General features: G+C 37.3%; 1 protein-coding gene across 4 annotated transcripts in view; it reads left to right on the forward strand.

Annotated features, from left to right (window-relative positions):
* Positions 1 to 236: 236 nt before the first annotated feature.
* tafa1a (TAFA chemokine like family member 1a) overlaps positions 237 to 24,997 on the forward strand; it is a 59,126-nt gene continuing 34,365 nt past the window's right edge. For 2 of the 4 annotated variants that reach the window (XM_079802091.1, XM_079802090.1), the window contains exons 1-2: positions 237 to 525; positions 1,197 to 1,326. In XM_079802091.1, coding sequence (XP_079658217.1) covers positions 517 to 525; positions 1,197 to 1,326 — 139 coding nt within the window. In that variant the 5' untranslated portion in view covers positions 237 to 516. The remainder of the gene's footprint in view (positions 526 to 1,196; positions 1,327 to 24,997) is intronic. The other 2 variants (XM_079802088.1, XM_079802089.1) reach the window with 1 other exon arrangement.

A 24,997-nucleotide genomic window follows, 5' to 3' on the forward strand; every position in this document is an offset into this window, starting at 1 on the left:
ATAGCTTAAAGCAAGGAGCTCTCGCGTATCGGGAAAAATTATTACGTGCAAAGGAGGGCGAGAGAGAAAGATTGATTGAGGGACTAAGAGGAAGAGACAGAGAGAAAGTGTGAGAGAGAGAAAGAGATGAAATGGGAGAGTGACGCGAGAGAGAGAGAGAGAGAGATAGATAGAGGGAGGGAGGGAGGGAGGAAGTGAGAGAGAGAGAAAGAGAGAGAGAAAGAGTACCGCCCTTCAGTTGTGTTTAAATGTGAAGCGGAAAATCATCTCTGTGGCTCAGGGGAGTGAAGAGGCGATTCTAGTGTTAGAGCGGGTTTGCTGTGCTTTAGATCATAGCGCTCTCTCTCTTCCGCTCTTTGTTTATCCTATAGTGCCCCTGATTTCAGCTTCAGGCTTCAAAGTGAGAAGAACTGAGAGTTTCTACAAGACAACAATACCTGGACCCGGGAATATCTAGACACCTCACAATGGATGGATTGAGGACAAAGTATTGAGTTCTCCTACGGCTGTCCCTGAATGATACAGGTACAGTAGAACAAGCTTTGTTTCCCTCTTTACCAAGTATCAGAATGCATCTGATTCAATATAGTAATGGTTAAAAAAAAACAAATATAACATGTTTTTACCTAGATGCATGGAATACGTTTTTTTTTTCTCTGTGAAAAAAAAAGTGCACTGAAATATCAGCATGAATACCTTGAGCTGGCCTCACATTCAGTGATTATTATAGCCTACATAATAAAGCATATGCGGTGAGCCTGAATGCCTGGCTCTTTTCATAAGTTCTCCAGGCATTATTATAGTATGACATTTGATTTCAGTGCACGCTATGTGGATGTCTAAAGAAAATGTGACTGCTAAGTCATAACTCTTATTTTAATATAGACAATTGGAAACATTAGATTAGTGGCAGGCTGTCAGGTAGCGAGGAAAAGAAACCGAGTGGCACTTTCATCTCTAAATGTGGCCTAATACACACTAAGTGGCTGAAAGCTAGTCAGTCTATGAAGATTGAAGCTGTGAGATTTCCTCAAGTTCTGTCAGACTCTCTCACACTAACATAAAAGATAATGATTTATTAATTTTCAGATTTAATTAGAAAATTCAGGTCTGAATTCAGGTAGGAGTGAATGGAGGTGAGAGAAAGAAAGCAAGATGTTACTGATCAACCGCTCGCTCGCTCTGTCTATCTTCAGAGGAGTGTTGGGATGTCGTGGCTGGTGTGGGTGTGGGTCAGTGTGACAGTCCTGCTGATGTGTGAGGCCACTTTCTATGAGACCATCCAGCAGCACCTGGCCCCTCCTGGAACAAACATACAGATCCTCGGTGAGTCCTTCCTTCTGTCCATCTCCTGCTTCTCCTCCACTCTGAAGTTTTATTGACTACTTCAGATGCATCACACCTAGGTGCGGATCTACCGATTACCACCCCAGAATTATCCCAGTATGAGATTTAAATGTAAGCAATGTATATTGTACTGCTTTTTAGCAGTGGCGTTTTAATGTTATGACATGAAGACAGCGTACTGCAAAATAAGAGAAACTCTTCACTGCAGAGTCAATGGGTGGAGCTAGAAGACCCAACCACACCCTACCCATAACACTATCCCTAGACATAAATAAGCCAAGCTCCACCCATTGCATAGAGGCGGAGCTGGACTAGGTCAAGTTCCACCTATTCAACCAGGGAAAGGGAGTTGGGCGTCATTTGGCTCTAAACACCATTTGCTAAATTTCAATAAATTGTCCTCGTGGGTTGCATGCAGCGCGCCCAGTGAACTCAGCTTCATTAAAAAATGACTCTTATGAACCGGTTCTTTGTGAGTCAAAAACACACAGCACAGCCCAAACAAATTGACTGTTTTTCATTTGTTTGTGAATTGGAAGATTTCCGCTTCTCGGCTAACTCAGGAGGTCCACTGAGGAATCTAATCCCGTCCGGGTAGAATATAGTTCACCCAAGAGTAGTTCCAAGAACTAAAATCATTCCCAGTTTCTGCGGTGCGAACACAGCAAAATCCGGGTACTTCCGCCAATAGTTCTAGGAACTATGAAAAGGTTCCTCCGGTGCGAAAGCCCCTTATGTCAGATTCCGACTGCCCGCTCCACTTTTATCAGGAATATAGGTATTTTTTAGCCTGACAAGCCAGAACCACATCAAGATGTTTGGTCTGGGAACACACCATTGGCAGGGCTCAATCCGAGGGGCGGGATAAACGATTGTCTTTCAAATTCCCTCTGCACGCAATAGGATAGCGCTACAACTAACCAGAGCAACGAAGAAGGTGAAGATAGATTAAACTTTCACCGTATCCGGTCAGCAAAACTCCGAACACATCTTCCTTTGTTAAGAATGACTTCAGTGCCGTTCTTTGTTCTTTTCTCAAAGAAAAGCTTAACTCCAAGTCTTCCAGAGTCGCGGCCAAAGCCGATTCGAAAGACCGCTGTTCGCCAGCTTCTTTGTTTACAAGTAGCACACGGAGCCGCCATTAACTCTCTCGTCATTATGTTAAGCCCGCCCACCGACTCTATACACGATGTGATTGGCCTGACCAGAGTTTGGTTTTTGTAGCTCGCAAGCCAACGGAGAGTTGCTAGACTACCTTGGCTCCAAATTAGATTTGATGACCGCTAGGGTGCGTCTAGATTTCTGGGCTAGGTCTTTTTGCAAACGAAAAAAATCGAATTTCAATAGGAAGTTTGAAAGACAAATTTATGCTGGCTTGTCATAAAGCCAACTTAAAGTCTTGTTTTAAGAAAAAAAGTTAAATAGTCTGAAGCTAGGTCAGTTGATGGATGTTCTGGGTCTTTGCAAAAGTGTTGCTAGGTGGTTGCTATGCTCTTGCTATGCAGTTGCTGGAGTGTTTCTGCAGTAAATGTTTCTGGCTGACCTTCCATAAGATCCATACAGGCATTTCCACCTCTGTTAATAACAGACACATTATTTGCAAAACGGATCCAGTCTCAGTGCTTTGATATTTTGGTATTTCTTTCTAATGTTAGCTGATTCAATTAATGTTTTTATTGCTCTTAAACTTGCAATAAAACTGATTTATGATGATTTATACCATCCATGTATCCTATGCAATATGAATAAAACTACTTTACTTTTTATGTAGTAGCAGTGGCGCAAAAAGTGGGTATGCGCTATATGCGGCGCATAGGGGCGCAGCACCTTGGGGGCGCCAAAGCGATGGTATGAAAAAAAAAATGTTTTCTATATGTAGCTGCTGTTGTGCGTTTCTAAATATTTTCTGTATTTCCTCTATATTATTATATAACATTTTAGAGGACTAACAGGCTAGAGTAGGCGCCCTCATAAGATTCCATAATAGAATTTTGGATATTAATGGAATATCGCGAGTAGGCGCGCCTGGTGCCGGTGGCAAGCCAAAGTGTTCATATACGCTTGGGTGGGCGTCTGATTGCGCAGACACGTCAAAAGCGTGCGATTTGACAGCAAAACGCGCGTCCTTGGCGCGTGATTTACCACAAACGCGTGACCCGCACGTTAAGAACGCGCGCTTATATGGTAAATCACGCGTCGAGGAGGCGCGCTATGAGTCGGCAGGTAAACCAAACAGGCCGTGCAAACTTGTGTTTGAAGTATCCAAACAGACTAAAGAACGTGCTCTTTCCTTGGTGTTCTTAAATGTGCGTGCTCACTTTTTAGGGCACACCTCTTATAAAGTAAAGTTACATATTGTTGACCATCTTTTTAAGTAATTACACTATTTACCACGATACACTATGGCTGTTATAGAATTAAATGAAATCAGTATCAACAAAATCCATCTTACATTTATCAAAATCCACTTACACTGTAATTACAATAGCCTAAATAATGTAATGAGATTTTTAGATTTATGTTCTAAATATAATATTTCAAATATAGAAATATGAAATTATTCCAGGCCTATGAAACTATAAACTGCCAATATAGTTGTCGGCGTGAGTGGATTCTAAAATCATCAACTAATTCGTTCTAACCGACTGTTCAAAAACTGTGAATTATTCGAGAATGAAACCTATACTTTTGTTTGAATCTATTTTTTTTGGAAAAATAGAGCAAAACTGTAAAAAATGACAACTTGTTGTTTATTGAACTGTTGTATAAAAGTAATATCGCATTTTGCAATCGTGCTGATATAGGCTACTCTGGAAAATAGCACTCTTGCTCGTATGATATTGCTTAATTAATAATTTCCTCTTTAATTACTTTCAAACTAATGTTTATTTTAATGTTTGTTATTAGCCTATTTTTAATGAAAATACAACAACAATAAAATAGTACAGTAAAAAAAAATATTAAACTTTTGTTAAAAAACGAATAAGATGGATGTTATAAAATAGCTATACCCAAATTATAACAAATAAATAAAAGATAATTGGGAATTCCCCTTTAAAACGGGGAACCCTCAGTTTGTGGTTTGTTTTTGTTTTTTTATTAACAAAAGTGATCTTGTGCTTGTGCCTCCACTATCGTCCTGTCAATCATCTCGCTCGTGGCAATGATTACAGTTACAGTAAAATTTCAATTCACCACCATCGGTCCCCAGCCTCAGCCGATCTGCATGACAGTTTTTGCAATGACCATCAATACTAGATTAATGGGCAAGTGAAAAGGCACGCCATGATACAATTTAGTAGGAACTAAAGAGCACTCTAGAATGTTTGGTAGCAACATTGTTACTAGTATTGGGCATCGAGAACTGGTTCCTACTTGGAATCGTTATAAAAATTCAGATTCTTTTATTTCTTTTCGTTTCTTTATCAATGGGGGGCGCCAAAATTGTTGCTGCATACCCCTCTGGCACTGGGTAGTTGCGCCCCTGTGTAGTAGTGATACAAGCTCTGAGACATTTTGCCACCCATCATAGACCTCATGCAACCCCTTTGCCACTCTTTCTAGATCCGCCCGATTATGCATTAAGCACTTTAAAAATAAACAAGGGGGCATTTATTCCATTATGTTCTGCTTAGTCTTTATCCTTATGCTTTAAATCTAGCTGATCTAGTACTTTAAACTTACATTTCACTTTTAGTTAAACGTTAGTTCACTTAAAAATAAAAATTCTGTTATCATTTACTCACCCTCATGTTGTTCCAAAACAAACATTTTTTAATATTCTGTATTCTTTAACTATTTTTATTTTATTACAACAATATTATTATTGTATTATTAATATTCTCTATCATTTTTGTCCATTTATTGAAAGTCCATGCAATCAAACATTTCATGCATCAAAAAGAGATTGTAAAAGTGATCCATATTGAGCCGTTTAATCAGATTAACTTTAAACTTACTGGTTTCAATTTCCAAAATTGTAACATATTACAAAAATAAAAAAGTTCCTATAAGGAAATTAAGGATTTCAGTTAATTTCTGTTAAGGAACTGAAGAATTTTCATTGTGATGATAACCCATCTTAAATCAGACAGCAAGATAAAATAGTGCAAGTGTAGGTTACATTTATTTGATTGAATAATAACATTTATTTGAATGAATGTGTAAATTACCTACGTCTGTGCAGCATATCTCTACTAACAATGAACATGTGAGTTTAATTACTTCAAAAACAGTGACGTTACAACCTCCTTGCTGAGTAATTTAATGTAGCGATTCAGTAGCGAAGCTAATTTCTTACTAAAAGTCGCGGGGCAGTGTTGATAAGTTTCTGTGCTCCTCAATGTTTCTGTGTGTGCGCGGATTGATCCCTTGACTGAATTGTGTGTGTTCTTCAATGTAAGCTGCGCAATAATATAGAACAGTGATTAAACTGACTGGAACTACCTGTGAATTACAGTTTTTTACAATCGCTATGACAATTTTTTCAATACTTTTAACAAATTTCCTAAACTCTTAACGCAGTTAGCACAACATTGGTCTGTGTAGGCTATACAATTAACACATTTATTGTTGCTTTTACACAAAATTCATACAGTTAACACAAATTTAAAAAGCTTGAACTTCTTTTACACACAAGCTCAACCAAGACCAAAACAATGGATTTTTACTCCCAAATTGACCAATGCTTTAACACTGTGTGTCAGAACAGATAACACCATGTTCTAAACCTAATCTTATAGGCTAAAGTCAAAGTGAACAGCTGTTCATATTGTGAATTGAAACAGAAATATATCCCCTGTATTTTATTCCATCGTTACTGAGAAGCAGCAGATTGAAGTTATTCAAATATATAAATCACAGCTGATTCCCATCTAGGAAATGTTGATGTTCTTTCAATCACATGACCATATTGTATATAGTAGAAGAGGACCTTTGGGCTTATCTTGTGTGAAAAAGGAACAATATAGAGCAACACAAGGAAAGTAAGAAAAATGCCTGCACTAGGGAGAGGAAGATCAGTAACAGGACAAGGGAGAGGATTGGGACAAGGACAAGGTAGGGATTGAGGAGTTAGAATGCATGGTGGTGCTCAAAGAAGGGCCAGAATTAGAGTAACTGATGAAATAAAAGCTACAATCATAGACCATGTCATAAACCACAGGCTATCATACCGAGAATTTTAATCTAAGGATTCAACGTCTACCTCCCTCAGGGGGCAGAGGAAAGCTCCTAAATGAAGTACAGGAACTTGCTATTGTCAACAAAGGGATAATTAAATAAAACTGAAGGGCATTCTATAATATTGGAAGAGAACATGTGTTAGTGTTTTATTGTATTTTGAAAATTAGTGTTGCAGTTTAGTTTACAATGTGTGATTTTGAGCATGAAATGAACCGTTTTGCCAATTGTGTGATGTAGGTGTGTTGGTGCGTTAAGAGTTTGGGAAATTTGTTAAAAGTATTGAAAAAATTGTAAAAAACTGTAAATGCTTTTAGTGCACCTTCCAGCCAATCAAAGTATTCAGACAGACCATGGCATAAGATATACATGGTATATATAAATTTAAATATTTTATGTATACAGTAAAAAGTAAACATTATTATTATATTATATTATATTATAGATCCTTTACTTGAACAAGCTACCTTTGGCCTCCTTATGTAGAAGACACTCAAAAATGGAAGATTGGTGTCCAAGTATTTGTATTTAAAAAAAAAAAATTGTTGTTGTTATTTTTTGCAGCTGTTTACATTCATTGGTTAATCCACCATGGTGGACTATCAAAATGAATTGCAGGTGAAGGTTTTAATCACTGGTTTGTAAGGCAGTGTATTATTAAGTGGTGCAAAACAACTTCAGCAAATCCTTTGCTTAATTTAATTCTCATTGGTAGATTCTGAGATTCAGGAAAGTAAACACACAGTGGATGTATTGCTAGCACAGTGCTTCTCAACATAGTGTTGCTGCAGGACCCAGAATTGGACATTTATCAAGTGGCAACCCAACACAGTAACAGAATTGTTTTGATCGTTTCAAGCTCGCGGTAGCCAATAATTCCCTGCACACAACACATTGTGGTCAGTATTTAATGAAGTCTGGGTGATATTTCTTTTAAAAAGTTTGCATAATTTTTCATGCTTTTCGAGGAGGGCATGTCAGATAACTGCTTAACTTGGCTAGCTTTTATCTACTGTTAAGGTAAGATATAGTTGCACCAAAATACCACAGTTTTATAGGGAGACATCTTTTGACAACAACAAAAAAAAAGCAAAATGTTTCATCCCCATTAAATGTTGATAAGCCTGTTATTGTGCTATCCTACCCATGCACAATTATCTAGTTAGTTGTATTTTTTTATTTCAATTTGCTTTTTTAACGTCACATGCAAAACAAGCAGCTGAGAACCACTGCTCTCTGACCTCATGGTTAGCCAAGGAGTGTGAGAGTAGTTTATAACATTAGTTGATAGTAAATCCTTGCAAATATACCTAAGACTGCATCCTTAACAGTCTAACTAATAAAATAAAAGTCATGAGAACAAATTAAGTTGTTATCTCAAACAAACCATATTTGAACACTGAGGAATGTAGGAATAAATAATAGTGCCCATCACAGTAAAAATCAGTCTCACTTTCACAGATCAGGTCAAGAGGATATCAGACATTTTTATCAGAATGTAAATCTATATTATGAAACCCTGTTTATCTAATATCTTGGCGGTCTAGGATGGTGTTAAGGTTTGCCTCAGTTGAAACAGAGCACGAAACAAAGCTTCTTGTAACCTCACACCTTCAAATAAGAGGGCAAAAAGCAATTCGAGACCGCACCACTTACCTTAACTAATCTTGCTAGAGGCACTTTACTAGGATTGGATCCTGAATTGGAATTGATTTTATTGTACAGACTATAGAACAATTACAGAGCTACATGCTATTCTTGATTCAAAGCAGAACGTCTGTGGAGTTTTGCCTCCATTGACAATAAATGCTTTGACTATTTAGATTTGACCGATTTGGCTTCAATGCCATTCAGAGCGTAGGTAGAGCAATGTTAGTAAAGCTAGTCCTGATTAAATAATTGAGCTCCAACTGAGAGTCTTATCAGAGAACGAGTGTATTTCTTAAATCACGTTCATCCTAAATGGAGGGCTATATTATGGACCACTGAGCGCTCGGGATTCCATTACCCCCAAATCTAAATAAAAAAAAAGCAGATAAACAAAACGCACAGATTGGGCTTTTATGAGCTTTGACGTTGCATAAAAATTCACATTTGTTGCTGGATGGAATGAATGGACAGAGATTACATTTAAGTGTCCATATGTTCTCTCGAAAGATGGACAATTCTGAGGCATTTAGATGTTTCTTGACTGAATATAAAAGCGTTATAGAATAATTCTTATTAAAAGAAGCCCCTATTCTGCTTTCGAAAAGATTATTTCTTCAAACGATATCATAATTTATAGTCATATTTTCATGGTGAGATATCACACCTTAACAGCCATTTCCTTTCATTACTTTTCTTCTCATTGTCCTGTATGAAAAACACAAACAACCAGCGCCGACAGTAGCTCCAAGATGCATTTGCATGTTGTAAAAATGTCAGGCTCAGCAAACATTCCTTCAAACTGTCAATCACGTAAGACAAACGGTTTAAAGGCCAGCCAAACTGACAACATCTGCTCTGCTTTCAGACCATGTGTGATTATGTGGACATTTTTGATGTTATGACAACTGTGTTCTGTAACCTTTTTCCAAGTCAGGGTGAGATTGTGGCTTGGGGAGTGTGTGTGTGTGGGGATGGGGGGGGCATGTGTGTTGTATTGCAAAGAGATATTTTTTTAAGTATCGAGTGCTTTGAGCCTGGTGGATTGTCCTGAGTATCAGGGTTGACAGGTCATGAATTGTTGCAGCACCTTTGCTTTCACTGAAACCAATGTGACTAGTGACCAAGATCACAGCAGGAAATTGAGATTATGTAGGAAACGGTGTTGTTCTGGAACTGATTAATTGAGATGCATCCATTACATAGATGTTTTTGTCCTTATTGAGAATTTGACATTTGTATTTGAATTTCAAAGGAGGTTGAGGATTATAAGAGCATATGTTTGATTTATGCAGTATTGATTATTATGCAGTATAAACTGCACATATTAATGTGCCAAGATACAATGTCGCATGGCAACTGCAAACAGTCTATAGTTAGGAACGAAATTTAAGCAATCAGATTTGAGAAGATTGAGGATTAAAATAAAATCAGGCACAGCTAAAATGTTTCGGTAGACACAATGGGGATTTTAAAATGTTATTTTATACAGCAAATTCATTAAAGGGATAGTTCACCCAAAAATGAAAATTACCCCATGATTTACTCACCCTCAAGTCATCCTAGGTGACATTCTTCTTTCAGACGAATACAATCGGAGTTATAAAAAAAAAATTCTTGGCTAATCCGAACATTATAAATGGCAGTGAATGGCAGCCCAAAAATTTGAAGCCAAAAAAAGTGTATCCATCCTACATGCCTTCCGTATTCAATTTATGGAAAAAGCATAACTGGTGTGACGTACGGTATGACCCAGGCGTAGCATAAGCGTTTTGAACTGCGAGAGTTTCTTCGTAAGTTGAATACGGAAGGCGGTCTGGCGGAAGCTATATATTTTACTTTATAAAGTTTTAAATATGGATATTTTTCTTCAGAAGGCCTTTATTAACCCCCGGAGCCGTATGGATTACTGAAAGAAGAAAGTCATATAAACCTAGGATGGCTTGAGGGTGAGTAAATCATGGAGTAATTTTCATTTTTGAGTGAACTATCCTTTTAAAAGGCCCCCTGAAATCAAAATGGAATTTTTTAGCTTTTAGTATGACTGTGTTAGCCTTAAGGTTAGGAATAAGCTGGTGTGTTCCAAAACAATGACAAAATTCGCATTTAGGAGATATAAGCATTCAAAACTTACAGTCTCTCACTTCAGTTAAAATTAATCACAGATTTTGATGACATCATCACAGACTTCATCTTCTCATCACAACTGTCCAATCAAATGCTCTCTAGAGTTTGAAGCGTCCGCCCCCTACACTATAAATAGACACTGAAGCTGCGTCTGAAATCGGTCAGTTGTTCACACATCATCTACTATTGTCTACATGGTGAAAGGCACATAGCGCACTATACATGCCATAGGAAACGATTCAGACATGGCTTTCGGTTGAGGCGAATGAAGTCTGGTTTCACATTAGTTTCAGGGGAAATTACGTCAACACATTGAATAATGCTGCGCGTTTCAAGGCACATCAGTGGGCCTTTAAGGGAATAATACTTACATTAGAAGATCGGGATAATACAATACTGGTTATTGGCCAATGTCAGATGTTTTAATCTAACTGTTTAACAATGCTTAAAGGTCCCATGGCATGAAAATTTCATTTTATGAGGTTTTTTAACATTAATATGAGTTCCCCTAGCCTGTATATTAGGGCTGTGTATCACCAACAATGTCACGATACGATACGCATCACGATACTGACGTCACGATACGATACGTATCACGATACTGACGTCACGATACGATATGTATCACGATATGGATCAATTTGGAATTAAATTTCTTTTGAACAGAGTTTAGTAACAGTAATATCTGTTTATTGAATAACCAGTGTTAGAACAGTTGTGATAACTGAAAAACTATTTTGTTTTTGTCATTAAAAAAAGAAAAAAAAAAAAGAGTTAAATTAAATAAATAAATTGTCACAAAAAAAACTTTGGAAAGGCTTGGTTCTTGATTATTTTGGATACGTATATAAGGTAAAATACATGGCAAATTTTGGAATGTAAAACAAATCTCATGATAAATCTAAAATCTAAAACAAATTTGGGAAAACAAATCTCTTAACTAATGCTGTAAACTATGGGAGTCAGTTGTGCTATAATATTAAAGGTAAAAATGAACTGATTTGTACAAACACTTAAATTACATGTTTTTTTATAATAATAAAGTTACAATATTAACTTTACAAATTACATAATCATATACATATTTTTTGAAATATAAACATTTAAAATGGTAGCTGTCATAAAAACTTGCCAGGTTAATTCAAACATGCATTCAATATTGAAGAACATTACAAATTATAATGAATATGGAATATGGTACATATATTTAGCAAAATGCTCCTCTCTAGAGTCAATTTTTCTAGCTGACTAATGAGTTTATGGACGAAGAGAAGATCTGTTCATGTGCGCTGCTCGCGACCGCTTCTCTAGAGCTGAGCTGCGCCAAAGCAATCTCACGCCACAGCGCCAAAACGGTATTTATGTTTTTGAATTTCGTAATAAAATGGACGTAATTTGAAATCCGAGACTTTGTTTTATATCAATAGCAACAAAGCACAAAGAGTATTGCTATTTAATGGATGTGAGGCTGCAATGTTTCGTTCATTCATTAACTGAAAACCTCCTCTCCATTGTGAATGACTTGCACTGCTGCTCGCGTCGCATTGGTTACATTCAAAAGCATATGTGTAGCTAATCATTCAAGTTCATACAGACTTTCTTTCTAGATCGTTTAATGATCGCCGTATTGATGCCCTAAGCGTAGTGCATCAGTGAATCAAGCCAGTGATTAAAACGATCGTTTCTGTTAGTAGCATGAAACAAATCCTTTTTTAAGTGATTAAACTACAGAAAGCGATCAAAGAACACTCTTCATAATGTCCGGAGCTGTCAATCACACATCGTGAGTGTATCTGCACACTTGCCCAAACTGCCATTATAATGAATGACGCTGTTATGCTGCACAAAGCTCTTACTGTATTCATGTCCATGTCGTGTTTGCTGTTAGTTGTGGTGAAAGCAAACGTTTTTTTCTCTTTTGTGAGAGAAAACGCGTTGCAATGACGAGATCACTGCATTCACGCGATCAACAGACTGCCTGTGTACTCAATGCTCATCACTGCAGCTTTTCATGTGATAGGAATAGATCATAAAATAATGCTATAATCCACACTTTGACGATTCGTTCATCTTGACGGCTGTAATGGTACATTACATGTGTTACAAAGGTGGAAGACAGAGAGTCGACGTGACTGGGACTGTTTATTCAGAACTCTCAGATACAAATAAGCTCGCGCAAACAGCACAGCGCTCTCAACAACTCAGTACGTTACAATAAATGTAGCGGACCCCGTCCGAATGATGGCTAGACTTTACTGATGTTTCAGGAGTTTATTGAAACCGTTTATCTCCAAAAATCACTGTAAGAGCTGAACAAAAAACAAAGAAGTGTGCATCGTACACAAACTCTCTCTCCATAGCATTATCAATAACAATACAGCGAAAAGTGCTGGGCGGTATGACCAAAAATGTATATCACTGTATTTTTCTAAATTATATCGGTTTCACGGTATATGACGGTATTTTTTCCCCTATGCATGACCGGGTGTTAATCACATTTTCTACTGATTGAGAGAGGAAATACTGCAGTAGATTGACTAGAATGCCCTATTTTACTGTCATGACAAGAGAATTGTTGAAGAATTCCACACTAGAGTTAATACAGATTTGCAAAGCCCCACAAAATAATGCTATGGAGAGACAACCAATAAAACACAGACCTGCAACACACTCATTACAGGCACATGAATATTAAAATATGACCACGGAGAGAAAATAAACAGAGTTGAGGGCACCGTAAGCATTTAAAAAATCTTATCTTGTTGTTATAAAAATCCTATATAACAACAAACGGCCAAAACGAGGGAGAAACGCGGATATTTGCAATACATTTAAGAGCACTCTCTGAACAAATGACACACTTCAGTTTAACACAGAAAGAATAAAGCAGTTACTTTTTTGCCAATTCTTCTTTGAATTGTCAGTTTATTTATTAACTTACATCATTCATTGTCTTTTGTATAGCAGAATAATCCATCGTGTCATTGCGGTCGTGATCAGATGGGTGTAGCCAAATCAGTGCGCATTTCATTTGAAGAAGACGTGATGAAATATGTGCGCATACACGCTTCGAGTTCACGTTTAGAGCACTATAGTATATGAAATATGTCCATAAAAAACTTAAACGCGCTCGCTCTGGTCTATATCAGATATATGATCCATGTGGTGAGCGTTGTTAATCTCATCACGGTGCTCCGCGCAGAAACCGCTCTCTCGCGCGCGCCGCGTGTAGTTTGAATTCTGCACTGTGATCAAGGGCTGAATCCGAAATCGCCCCTTATAACCTCAAATAGGGCATTATTTGGAGGGGACAGCGCTTAGTGGTGTCCGAAACCATAGTGGACGTTATTGAGTGCACTCATTCTATCCCACATCGCACCGCAATAACGAGTGTACAGCCGATGTACATGTACACACAACGGTTGTCCGACTTCACGCACTCATTTTCATTCACTCCTTCAAATAAAGTGATAACGTAGGGAATAGTGAATGAGGGTATAGGAGGCGATCTCGGATTCTGTAATGTGATCTCAGCGGTGCTCTGACTGCTCTCACTAGTACAGTGCAACAGTGAAATGCGTCCCCTCTCAAACAATGACGCGCTGCGCCGCGCTCCGAACGTTGTTTAAGCGACATACCGGTATTGCGGTATCATCAAAATTCATATCATAACAAAAATAAATACCGGTATTCGGTATGAACCGGTATACCGCCCAGCACTACGAAATACACAAACATACTCATTACAAATGACAGTAAACAAGCACATACATACCTATTGTCTTTTCGGGGGGTACTAAACAAACTGTAAACTTTAAATCTGCTTAAACCCACTGAATGATGAACCGCAAGCTCTCATGATCGCTCCCTCTTTTTTCATATCGCTCCGTAGACTGTAACACCCGTCAAAATAAAAGTCCCTACTTATTTACACAGATAATACAGACCTAAAACATATTTAAACGTACAGAAATGTCAAAAATGTACACAAAAACAAATTATAAGATATATTACAAAGAAGTCTGTTACAATAAAACTTCCTCCAGCTCTCCTTGGTTCACGAGTGCGCAGTCAAGCCTCTCTCTCTCATGCACGCAGTGCCTCGCTAAACCACGCCCCCTCCGCAACATAATCTAACACTCATTTCAAATGCAAAGATGTCAGCCAATCAGAACAGTGAGCGTTTTCACTGAAGTCTCGCAGCAGACACGCCCCTTGAAACAGAGCATTCAAGCCAGAGGGGTAATAACAGTATAGAAAAAATGCCTTTTATTTCCAAATTATGACATTTTTTGATGTAAAAATCATACTAACAATATAAGTACACCCCAGGAAACATTATAAAATAATAGAAAAATGCCATGCCATGGGACCTTTAATATTTATTTGTTCATGCTTATTTCCTATATTGTACTGCATTTAAATGAACTGTACCATCATTTAACACTCACTTAAAGTTCATCTTTAAAAACATAAAGACATTTTTTTTTATAACAAATAAATATAATCTCAAAATAAATATCTATTTTTAGACTGTACATTATTATGTTGTGATGTCTAAATTCACTTTTTAGCATTTAAAATGATTTTAGTTTTAAGTTTTAATTTTCTCATTTTTTTAGAACATTAATATTGGCCATTTATTGGTTATCAGTTAAAATAATTATTGGGGTTTTTTTTTACCTTTATATGGGCAATTTTAATAATTACCTTATTAAATGCATCTGTGTTATCTTTCATGTCAAATACTTAAATTTAAGTAATTATTTCAATCAATCACTATAGATTGTTACCATTAAAATTAATAAAGCAGTTTCTTGTGGTTTATTGCTTTTTAAAAAATTATTGCAACCATTTAAAGGCTGAATAGAGATGACTGTATGTCTATCTAATTATGACGCATTTTTAGCAAAACAGAGGAATCTGAATTATTGTAGCTATATGCATTAAAACACCATGCCTATAGCGCATGGGATTGCATCTTGTTTCATTTTACTATGTGACGGCTGTACATCAGATGCTCTGTGGGCTCATGGGTCTGGATTTACTCGCTGCATGAGATGCAGATGATTATATGTATTTTAAAATGTAGAGATGTGAGGGACAGAAGTGAGCGAAAGTGAAAGACAGACGGAGAGAGGAACATGTAGCGCTTCTCACAGATGTGCTGCCGGCTGTTCTTGCTCTCCGGCTCAGACAGACAGATGAGGATGGGTGATTCATGAGACCAGGTCTTTATTCAGCACTGACAGCTGCAACAGCACTAAGCAAATTGTGTTTGTCATGCATGCATAGCTGCCATGTTTTAGTGTTAGAGACTGAACTCGCAGATGTAGAAAATAACCCTTCTCTAACAAACCGTGACCTGAACGAACCCTTTAAACTCCATACAAACAAATACAGGCACAGTTTCTTGGGCCCCTGGGAGACCATCACTAAGTCCAAGGACATTCAGGCTATTATAGAAACAACCACACCGGAATCGACCTGGGTAGATCAGAGATTTAAAGTGCAAGTGTTAATAGTAGACTGGCAGCTAACTGTATTATGTTGAATATAACAGCAGTCTAATCCGATAACTGCGGTTCTGCTGCCTCTTTAGTTTAATAGCAACAAAACTGTGACTTATGAGCTGCTCGCTGTGGTTTTAGAGGGCAGATATCATATCAATCTTGCTGAGTTTCTGGGAAATATAGATTGTCTGTCAGATTCACTTTACTTGTTAGATCCTTGATCAATGCGGCTCTTCCTGGACATGTGAAAATGCATGACATGTATCAACATACACCCAAGCATAGTCATATGAGGAATCAGATGTACCTCACGCCTATAGACTGTAAAAAGCTCACGCCACATCTCCATTCATCAGAGTAAGCTGAGACTTGAACAAGTAACGATCAGGTCAATGTCCTTGAAAAGACTGCACTGCTTTTACCAGTGTTAGTAATGGTTGGATGATTATTTCATGTTAAAATGCATTAAAGAATTATATGTACATATCAGGCGTGTGGACCATATAAGCTGCGAATGCTCTGCATACCCAAGTCATTCGTGGACTCGCTAATTAAAGGGATATTTCACCCAAAAATGAAAATTCTGTCATAATTTACTCACCCTCAAGTTGTTCCAAACCTGTATGAGTTTCTTTGTTCTGCTGAACACAAAAGAAGATATTTAGAAGAATGTTTGTAACCAAGCAGATAGAGCAACCATTCCATAGTAGGGGGGAAAAATACTATGTTAGTTAGTGGTTGCTCTATCTGCTTTGTTACAAACATTCTTCTAAATATCTTCTTTTGTGTTCAGTTTGAGGGTAAATGATGACAGAATTTTCATTTTTGGGTGAACTAACCCTTTAACACTATAAATTACTATAAATTCCTTTGTTTGAGGTGTACCACAGAGCATATAAGATGTTAGTAATATGAATGTAACTCTCCATAATTTATTTATTTGCTAAATTACGGTAATTTTCTTCAAATCTGCCACTCACTGAGAGTTCCGAGTAAGCGGATCCAGAACAACTTTGCTGCCTATGCTCTGTTAAGTATAGTCATCATTGTCCTGTCCGCAAAGCTGTCCGCGAATCGCTCGCCCAAGAGAAACAATTTGCCGTATCTGCCAGATCTTGATCAATGAAAAGCACATTGTATTTGATACAAAACTAAATACTAAAACTTGTTTTAATGATGTTTAAACATTTTTACTGGAAAATATAAATACTGATCAAGTAAGATTAAGTCTTGTAGGTTCGGAGTGTTGTAAATTTATCCGGACTCAATTGTTAGCATCTTCTTGACATCTTTACAGTTAAATATCTATTAAATATCTTAGTACTGCTGCTTGACTGAGCACCTGGTATAAAGCATAATTGATTAGCGCACCATAAGTGAATAGAAAGTTTGTTCTTTAATTATTAATTAATTAATTAATTATTAACAATTTAATTATTAAAGCTATTTTATTTAATAAATGCTTTAATACATTCAATAAATAATAAATGCAAATAAAAGCTGTTCATTGAACTTTCTATTCATCAAAAAATCCTACAAAAAACAGTACAACTGTTTTTAACATTGATGATAATAATATGTTTTTTATTGCACAAAATCATCATATTAGAATGATTTCTGAAGGATCGTGTGACACTGAAGACTGGAGTAATGATGCTGAAAATTCTGTTTTGCCATCACAGGAATAAATTACATTTTAAAATATATTTAAATAGAAAACAGTTCTTTTAATTTGTAATAATATTTCACAATATTCCTGTTTTTACTTTATTTTCTATAAAATAAACACAGCCTTGCTGAGCATAAAATACTTACTTCAAAAACATTGTAATGTTTCCAAACTTTTGACAGTACTGTATATCGATTTTAAGCAGTCTCATGTTTGTCATTTTAAGATGGAAAAGCTTGATCCTATGATGTTCAAAATAAATTTAAAGCTGTAGTTTTTAATAGAACTTTTTTACAAGCAACACACATATTTAATTATATCACAGTAGATGCTTCACCAGAGCCGGATTCTTTTTAAGGGGCTTATAAAACAGAAATGGATAATTTTGCTGCCTCTGACTTCCCAGCTCAGGATGAAGGGTTTGGGACTGTGTGTGTGTTCTTGTGCTGCCATCAGCCAATCATTGTGATCATGACATAATTTCCCTCTTGGCACTACAGTCATCAGTCACATGCCATTTAAGTTCAGCTAATTGGCTCAAAACAACCTGGCAGCAGAACTGAGCACCCATGAAGATGGCAGCCTCCAGGTCACGTTCTCCCAGACCTGGCCCTACGCCAACCCAGCAATTGCCACTGAGATGAATGGGAATGCTAACGGATCACACTCTCCTGGTATTATAGAGCTCCTCGTTTGCAAATATTTGAACAAACAAATAGGCCAACCCCTAACTCACACTGTTTTAACTTTGGCAAAAGTTTAATGAGCTCATTGCGGGGGATCAGGCAATGTTTTCAATCCTTCCCAGGCTATAGAAGAGACATGCCCGGATTCCTTTGTATCAAACGGCATCTGGTTTCTGCTCTGCCATTAGAGTTTCTCTGAGGGGAAAATTCCACGAGGGCTCAATAAAGCTCAATAACAGAGGTGACGTTGGATGCCGGTTCTCTATCTGCAGCTCTAGGCTGCCGAAGCCGCCCGAAGACTTCCCCACAAAGTGCCTCTGACAGAATCAGGGCTCGACTGCGGCACGGCATCCTGCGTGTCCTTCTTTGTATTAAATATATCTCAGCGGCATAAGAGAGAAGACAGTCATCTGTGATAATTTCCCCCACACGCACCGACGGATGCAGGCCATGGATGTAGCTACATCAAAACAAACATGGAATGTGTTTTTCATCTGCTTCAAAACAAAGGTTATCTTCCCGCATGTACGCCAGCACACACTGACAGTTTAATAGCCTTATATAATGCAGCTCCTAAAGGCACATTATTTTAGCAGAGACGTTCCGTCCATCTCTCCCGCTTCCATCCAATCTTCCTGACAGTGCCAGCTCGCCTGTAGGAACAATGGGAGAGTCGTACAGCCTCAGCCCCTGGGCTGTCCTCCATCTGCTCTCCGTCACACTTCCACTCACTCTCTCCATCTCTCTCTCTCTCTGCTCCAGACAGCGGTTCTATGAATGCCAATCTGACCTCACAATACCTGAAGCCACCAGACACATACAACCACATATTACCTCCAAAATCTTCCCTTGCCACAGCATGGAGGAAGTTCTATATCAACTTTATTACATCAACCTTATGAGTTTACTACTGAGCTACTTGAACAAAGGGACAGATTTTTATTTATTTGTCTTTTCTCTTAACACAAAACTGCTACCCATTATTGGCTCTCTCATAACTTCAAGTCTTTACATAGACGAGCCCAAAAATATATTTACCACAAGTGACCGATCCTCAATGTCAACAATATGGTCCCTATAAAAAGTTGTATTTGACTTTTGGTTATGACAGAGTGATTAATAGAAAAGAAAACATGTCATGGCAAAGTAGACATTTCTTCAAATTGGTTATTATGGAACAAAATATTAACCCCTTTGGAAGTTTTCATGTTTTTGTTGTTGTTTTTTTTAAAACCACAAAGATTTATATAGGCTTTTATGACACTGATTAACAAAATGGTTTTTCTTATATGTCAAAGGGAGAATTTCTACAAATTGAATTGAAGAAATTCACCCCCTTCCAGTCACGTACTTAGTAGGTCCATCTCTTTCAGCACATCCAATCTCGATTCTATGTGGATTTGGATCTGGCCACTGCAATTTCCCCTATTGTTCTTTTCACAAGTGTTCGAGTCAGGCTGCATGGAGATTGTGAGTAGAGCCTTATTCAAACCACTCATAAATTCTCAGTTGGATTGAGATCTGGACTCTGACCAATGCAGGACATTATTGTCTTCACATGACTGGGGTGTTTATCTGGCTGGAAAACAAATCTTCTCTATGGCAGGTGTCTTGCAGATTTGAGTCGGTTCTCTAAAAATATATATATATTAAATGCTATAAAAAGTGAATTTAGGCATCACAACATTATAATGTACAGTGTGAAAAATAAATATAAAATTTGAGATATGCTAAATATTACATTTAATAAATGTTTTTAGCAATTAAATATCCAATATCAACCAATACAATAAAACAAAAAATATCAATGACGAATTAAAAGGGATGAATACTTAAATGCAATTATTTTAGTTAAAAAAATTAATAAAAAAATAGTTTTACAGTATTATAAAGAGTATTTTTATTTACCCACAAGTCCACTGTGATTCAATGATGTGAACAATAAAACAAGCGAATACTATATGTTAAATCTGTCAAGAAGAGAACCCAAAAATTGACATTCAATCCAGCTGAAGTGTGAGTATTTCTACTTTATATCTTTATGTTGTGTTGTTACAGACTTTATCTCCGTCATCTCATTCTGGTTGGATGTGTTAATGCTCTCCAGATCTCCCATGACGCAATAAACGTAGAACTAAAGCGACATATCGCAGATGTTGCCATGGCTACAATATACTAATGATAAGAAACTGTTCTCCGTTTGATGATTTGTAATTTCAATGGGGATTTACTGGGGTAATCAAAGTCTTCACAGCACAGTAAAACACTGATCTGCTCTATCCATTAATCTCCTCTAATTGATTTCATATCTCGCAAACGGCAGAAGTTTAATAGGCTTGTTTGTGCCATCACTTTCAAAACAAACAATTTCCAGGGTGCAAGTGAGAAATCTATATTGCAGATGAGTTCAGGCTGCAGTTCAGATATTCAGCAGGGAGGAACAGAAACAGAGCTGGTGATGCTAGCCAAACATTGCCCGTATTGTTTTTTGTCGTCATTTTAAATGTATTCTTTCTGTGAAACAAAAATGACAGTTCCAGAATTATAACAAATATAGACAGAGAAACAGACTTAAGTGTGGAGGGCAGTGCAGTGCGGTCTCGCTTACAATTCAACTTTCATGCCATGGAAAATTTCTGCATAATTTGTGTATAAGGGAACAACCCATCCATGTTTTGCGAATCATATTCTGGGAATAGCTGAGGAGAATCAATACACAACTCCACCACTGACTGAAGATGTGGACAGAATATTGGTGTTGCTGCTTTGTGTAACTGGGCAGATTTGTAATCTATTGGGATGAATTAGAAACCAGTACTGTTTTTAACAAAAATGTGTACTCAACTCATATTGATGTTAATCATTATTTTACAAAATGTTCAAACATATTTCATTTAAAGTTTTTAAACAAACATACAAGAATATCATCTTGATATATCATCAATACTCAATTTGACCTAACTTTGCCTTTTTATAAAAAACAAAACAAAAAAGGTCAAAAAGTGTTCAAACAAACCACTAACAAAACATTACTTATTCTTAAGTTTTATTAAGTTTTAAATAAGCAATTCCAGCCTTTATAAATGTCATGCCAATTACCCATTTAACAAATTCTTTTTTTTAAGTCTTCTTTTACTAGACTGAATCAAATTATCCCTGCCCATGAGAACAAACTAATTTGCGAAAAAGAAAATGACTTTCCAACACATACAAGGAGAGAGTAGTAGAGTAGAATCAGACTTTCAAATAGTACATATAAAGAGAAAGAAGATGTTTAGCTAAAACCATGGTAATACGAAGCGGCAAACTCCCGCAGTTTCTCTTGAAACCAATACGGAAGTGACTTAAACTGCAATTCCTCAACTGGCCACTGGGGTCAGGCTCCAGAAGGGAGCAGAATCTCATTGAGCCCCATGTTAAAATGCCCAACTTTACAGCAGAAAAAAAAAACATGTTTACAGCCTGGTACAAATTGTGGTTTTGGTCTATACGGCTAATTTTGCCCTTTATGACAACTGTGAAGGGGGTGAATGTTTTTATAACTCATTCGTTTACATTATATAAAGCTTTAAAGTCCTGCATAATTAAGGGCATGGCCACTTTGAGTGACAGGTGGATAGCCATTTATCTGCTGTCTGTTAGTCATCACGTCACCTCAGCTCCACCCACGTCCCGCCTTTTTGCCCATTTTCTATTATCCGGGAGTGACGCGCTGCCAAGATGGCAACGGCCAGCTCGTCCCTACTTTTCGCTTCAAAACTGCTCTTCAGAATCCTATGGGTGACGACACGGACACTACGTCCATACTTTTTTTACAGTCTTTGGGTAATACCTTTGGTATTCGTCAATGGCTACCGTCATCGAGAGTAAAAAAACCCCATCAAAAACATCATACCGTCACTGAGAGTAAAAAAAAAGTAAATGGCTACCGTTACTTAGAGACAAAAACAGCCAAAACAAATTGAATACCCATGGCTCCAGACGATACATTGAGGTCTTATGAAGCGAAACTGAACATTATTCACAACATTATTAGCTTCACAGCCTCGTCAAACTGTCATGATACGGCAGTGAAGGCATTATGACGTATGTGCGGGAGCAAACTCACACGTGAGACGATGACACGGTTGTTTACAACAGAGAGGAAGGGCACATATATCACTGTTATCTCACATTCACCACTATAAAAGTATACCCCACTAGTGTTTTACTTCCAGGTTAAAAACGAAATTTGCGAAAAGGGTCGCGTTATTTTACATAATACATCTGCTTATGATAGCGCACGTTCCTTCTTCTTCGGCTGTTTTGATCAGGAGATTCTGTTCTCGTGCAGGAAATGCGCTACAGCGCCCCCTACCGTATAACAGTGAACACACATGGAAAGCCGGGAAATATCGTCATTGGCTATATAAATATTGAGATAACAAGAGATAAAAAAAAATCACTCACTGCTCTTGACTGAATAACTTTTAATAAGGGTTAATCTGTATTTATATGCAGTGGCATATAATTTGATGCAGACTATGCAGTGATATTTTACATTTGATTACTATTTTTGTACCTGACAATCTAGTTTAGACCTACATGAAAATAACTGTTTATTTCATTTGTATATGTTTGTTCTGCTGTATTTATTTGTGCATTTGCTCATAATTAGATTATTTGTTCTTATTTTATTACTGATGGTCTTTAACAATATAAAAAATATATATGAGTTAGGATATTAGTTTTTAGACTCATAACCTTATTTATTAAGCTTATATGGCTCAAAAACAATACTAGGCCTATTTTATTTTATTTGTGGTTTTTTTTGTGGTGGGGTCAGTGAAAATTCTGACAGGGCAAGTAAAAATTTGAACCGCCGAAAAAAATCCTTAGCATTGAGCCCTGAAATATACCCCCCCCCCCCCCAAAAAAAACAACAACAAAAAAAAAACACGGATTTGCGTGTAGTAACTTTAATGGTAAAAATGTAAAAATGCAACGGAGAAGGTGACGAACCTAAATAGGCAAAAATTAGGTTTTTTTTCTTAAAAGCAACAAAATCCAGAGCAACAACTCAAGCAAAGCCAACCTCTGTTGTGTTGTAAATAGTTGTGTGATGTATAAATAAATGTTGTTTATATTTATTTACCAAATTAATTAATTTATTGTCTATGGCAACACCACGTATCCGTAACACTCCAGCTCCGCGACACTAGTAGTTTCGGGAGGATGACAGAAAAAACTGATGCCGTTAATTGCATTAAATATTTTTAGGCAGCGGCTATTTACACCAAGTTAATATAGCATATTTTCTTAGTGATAATTGCTATTTACACAGTGCCAATAGCTGTAGATGCTATTTACTAAGTGAAATAGCATACTAAGTGAAAATAGTGTAATAGTGTAATTCTAATTTACACCATGTAAAAGTAGCAGTTCTTTGCAATATGTGTAAATAGTAATTAGAAGCTATTTATACTTTATTTTGATATACATTTTATTTGCACCTCAGTATTGTTGTAAATTAACAGGATGCAATAACAGAGTGTAAATGATTATATTTATTAAAATTATTAAATGGATGCTGCCTTAATGGGACAATAAAAGCCCTCCCTACACCTACACCTACCCCTAACCTAACCCTACCAAAAAAAAACTTATTATTAAACATTTCGTTAGGCACTTTATTTCCACTTTCAGAACTGTGGCAAGTAGCGAGGCAGAGGAGCTTGGTTGCATAAAAGGAGGAGTGACGACAGTGAAGGACGAGAGAGGACCAGGCCTGGATTTTATGTTGTGTTTTATTTACGTTTTATGTGTGTGCGGCAGTCGTCCTTGAGGGGCTGCCGCCTTTACTTTTAGTTTGTTTATTTATTTATTAAAGTCTTGTTTTAACGTACGCTGGTTCCCGCCTCCTTCTTCCTTGAACAAAGAACTTTGTTAAATTGGTGCGCAAACCCAGGAGGAAGGAGGGACATGCTGTCGGAGAGCCCTCGCTGCTGAGGGGGATCACGGTGCTGAGGAGGTCAGGCAGCGAAGAAGAAAGAAGACAGCGAGGGGCTGCCCGAGGCAATGGTGCTGAAGCGATGGAAGACCTGGTGGGATGGAGAACTCGCTGTCGTGCCCTTGGGTCAAGGTGGGGTTGCTGCCGTCCTAGAGGGAGCAGAGGAGTCGCCGGCGTTTGCCGTGGGCCGGATTTCGTCAAAACCAAGATCCTCGAGCCTTACACTTTACTGACTACACCACTGAAGAAGTTGATTATGTGTGTTTGGCCCAACCAGGCATTGTTAGGCGGAGCTAGTGCAAATAGCACTTGCCAACAAGGCATGCTATTTGCACTCGATGAAAATAGACATATTTCTAACACGTTAAACGTTTTTTTGACAGTCCTAATACACACCACATCTCGTTCTCCCTAGCATATGATTTTTTATTTTACTCTCAGTGATGGTAGCCACTGACTTACATTATACACTGTAAAAAAAAAAATCAGGTCTCCAATTGAACATTTTCTAGTGACCGATCACATCTAAATTTTTTAGTTGGCCAAATTGAATTTCTGTGAATTAAATTACAACAATTCACAGAAATTCAATTTATGTAATTTAGATGTGATCGGTCACTAGAACGTTTTTTTTTACAGTGTATGAATCCACAGTTTCAGCTAAAAATCTTCTTTACTGTTCCATTTAAGAAAAAAGTAACCTACATCTTGGTTGGCTTGAGGGTGAGTAAATTAGCAGATTTTAATTTTTGGGTGTACTGTCCCTTTAAGTAGTTGCTACTTTCCGTTACATTCCAACACTGATCGCACAAACAGAAGTGTGTCTAGAGTTATCAGT

This window comes from Gobio gobio, assembly GCF_949357685.1.
Source record: "Gobio gobio genome assembly, chromosome: 21".
Taxonomy (NCBI): Eukaryota; Metazoa; Chordata; class Actinopteri; order Cypriniformes; family Gobionidae; genus Gobio; species Gobio gobio.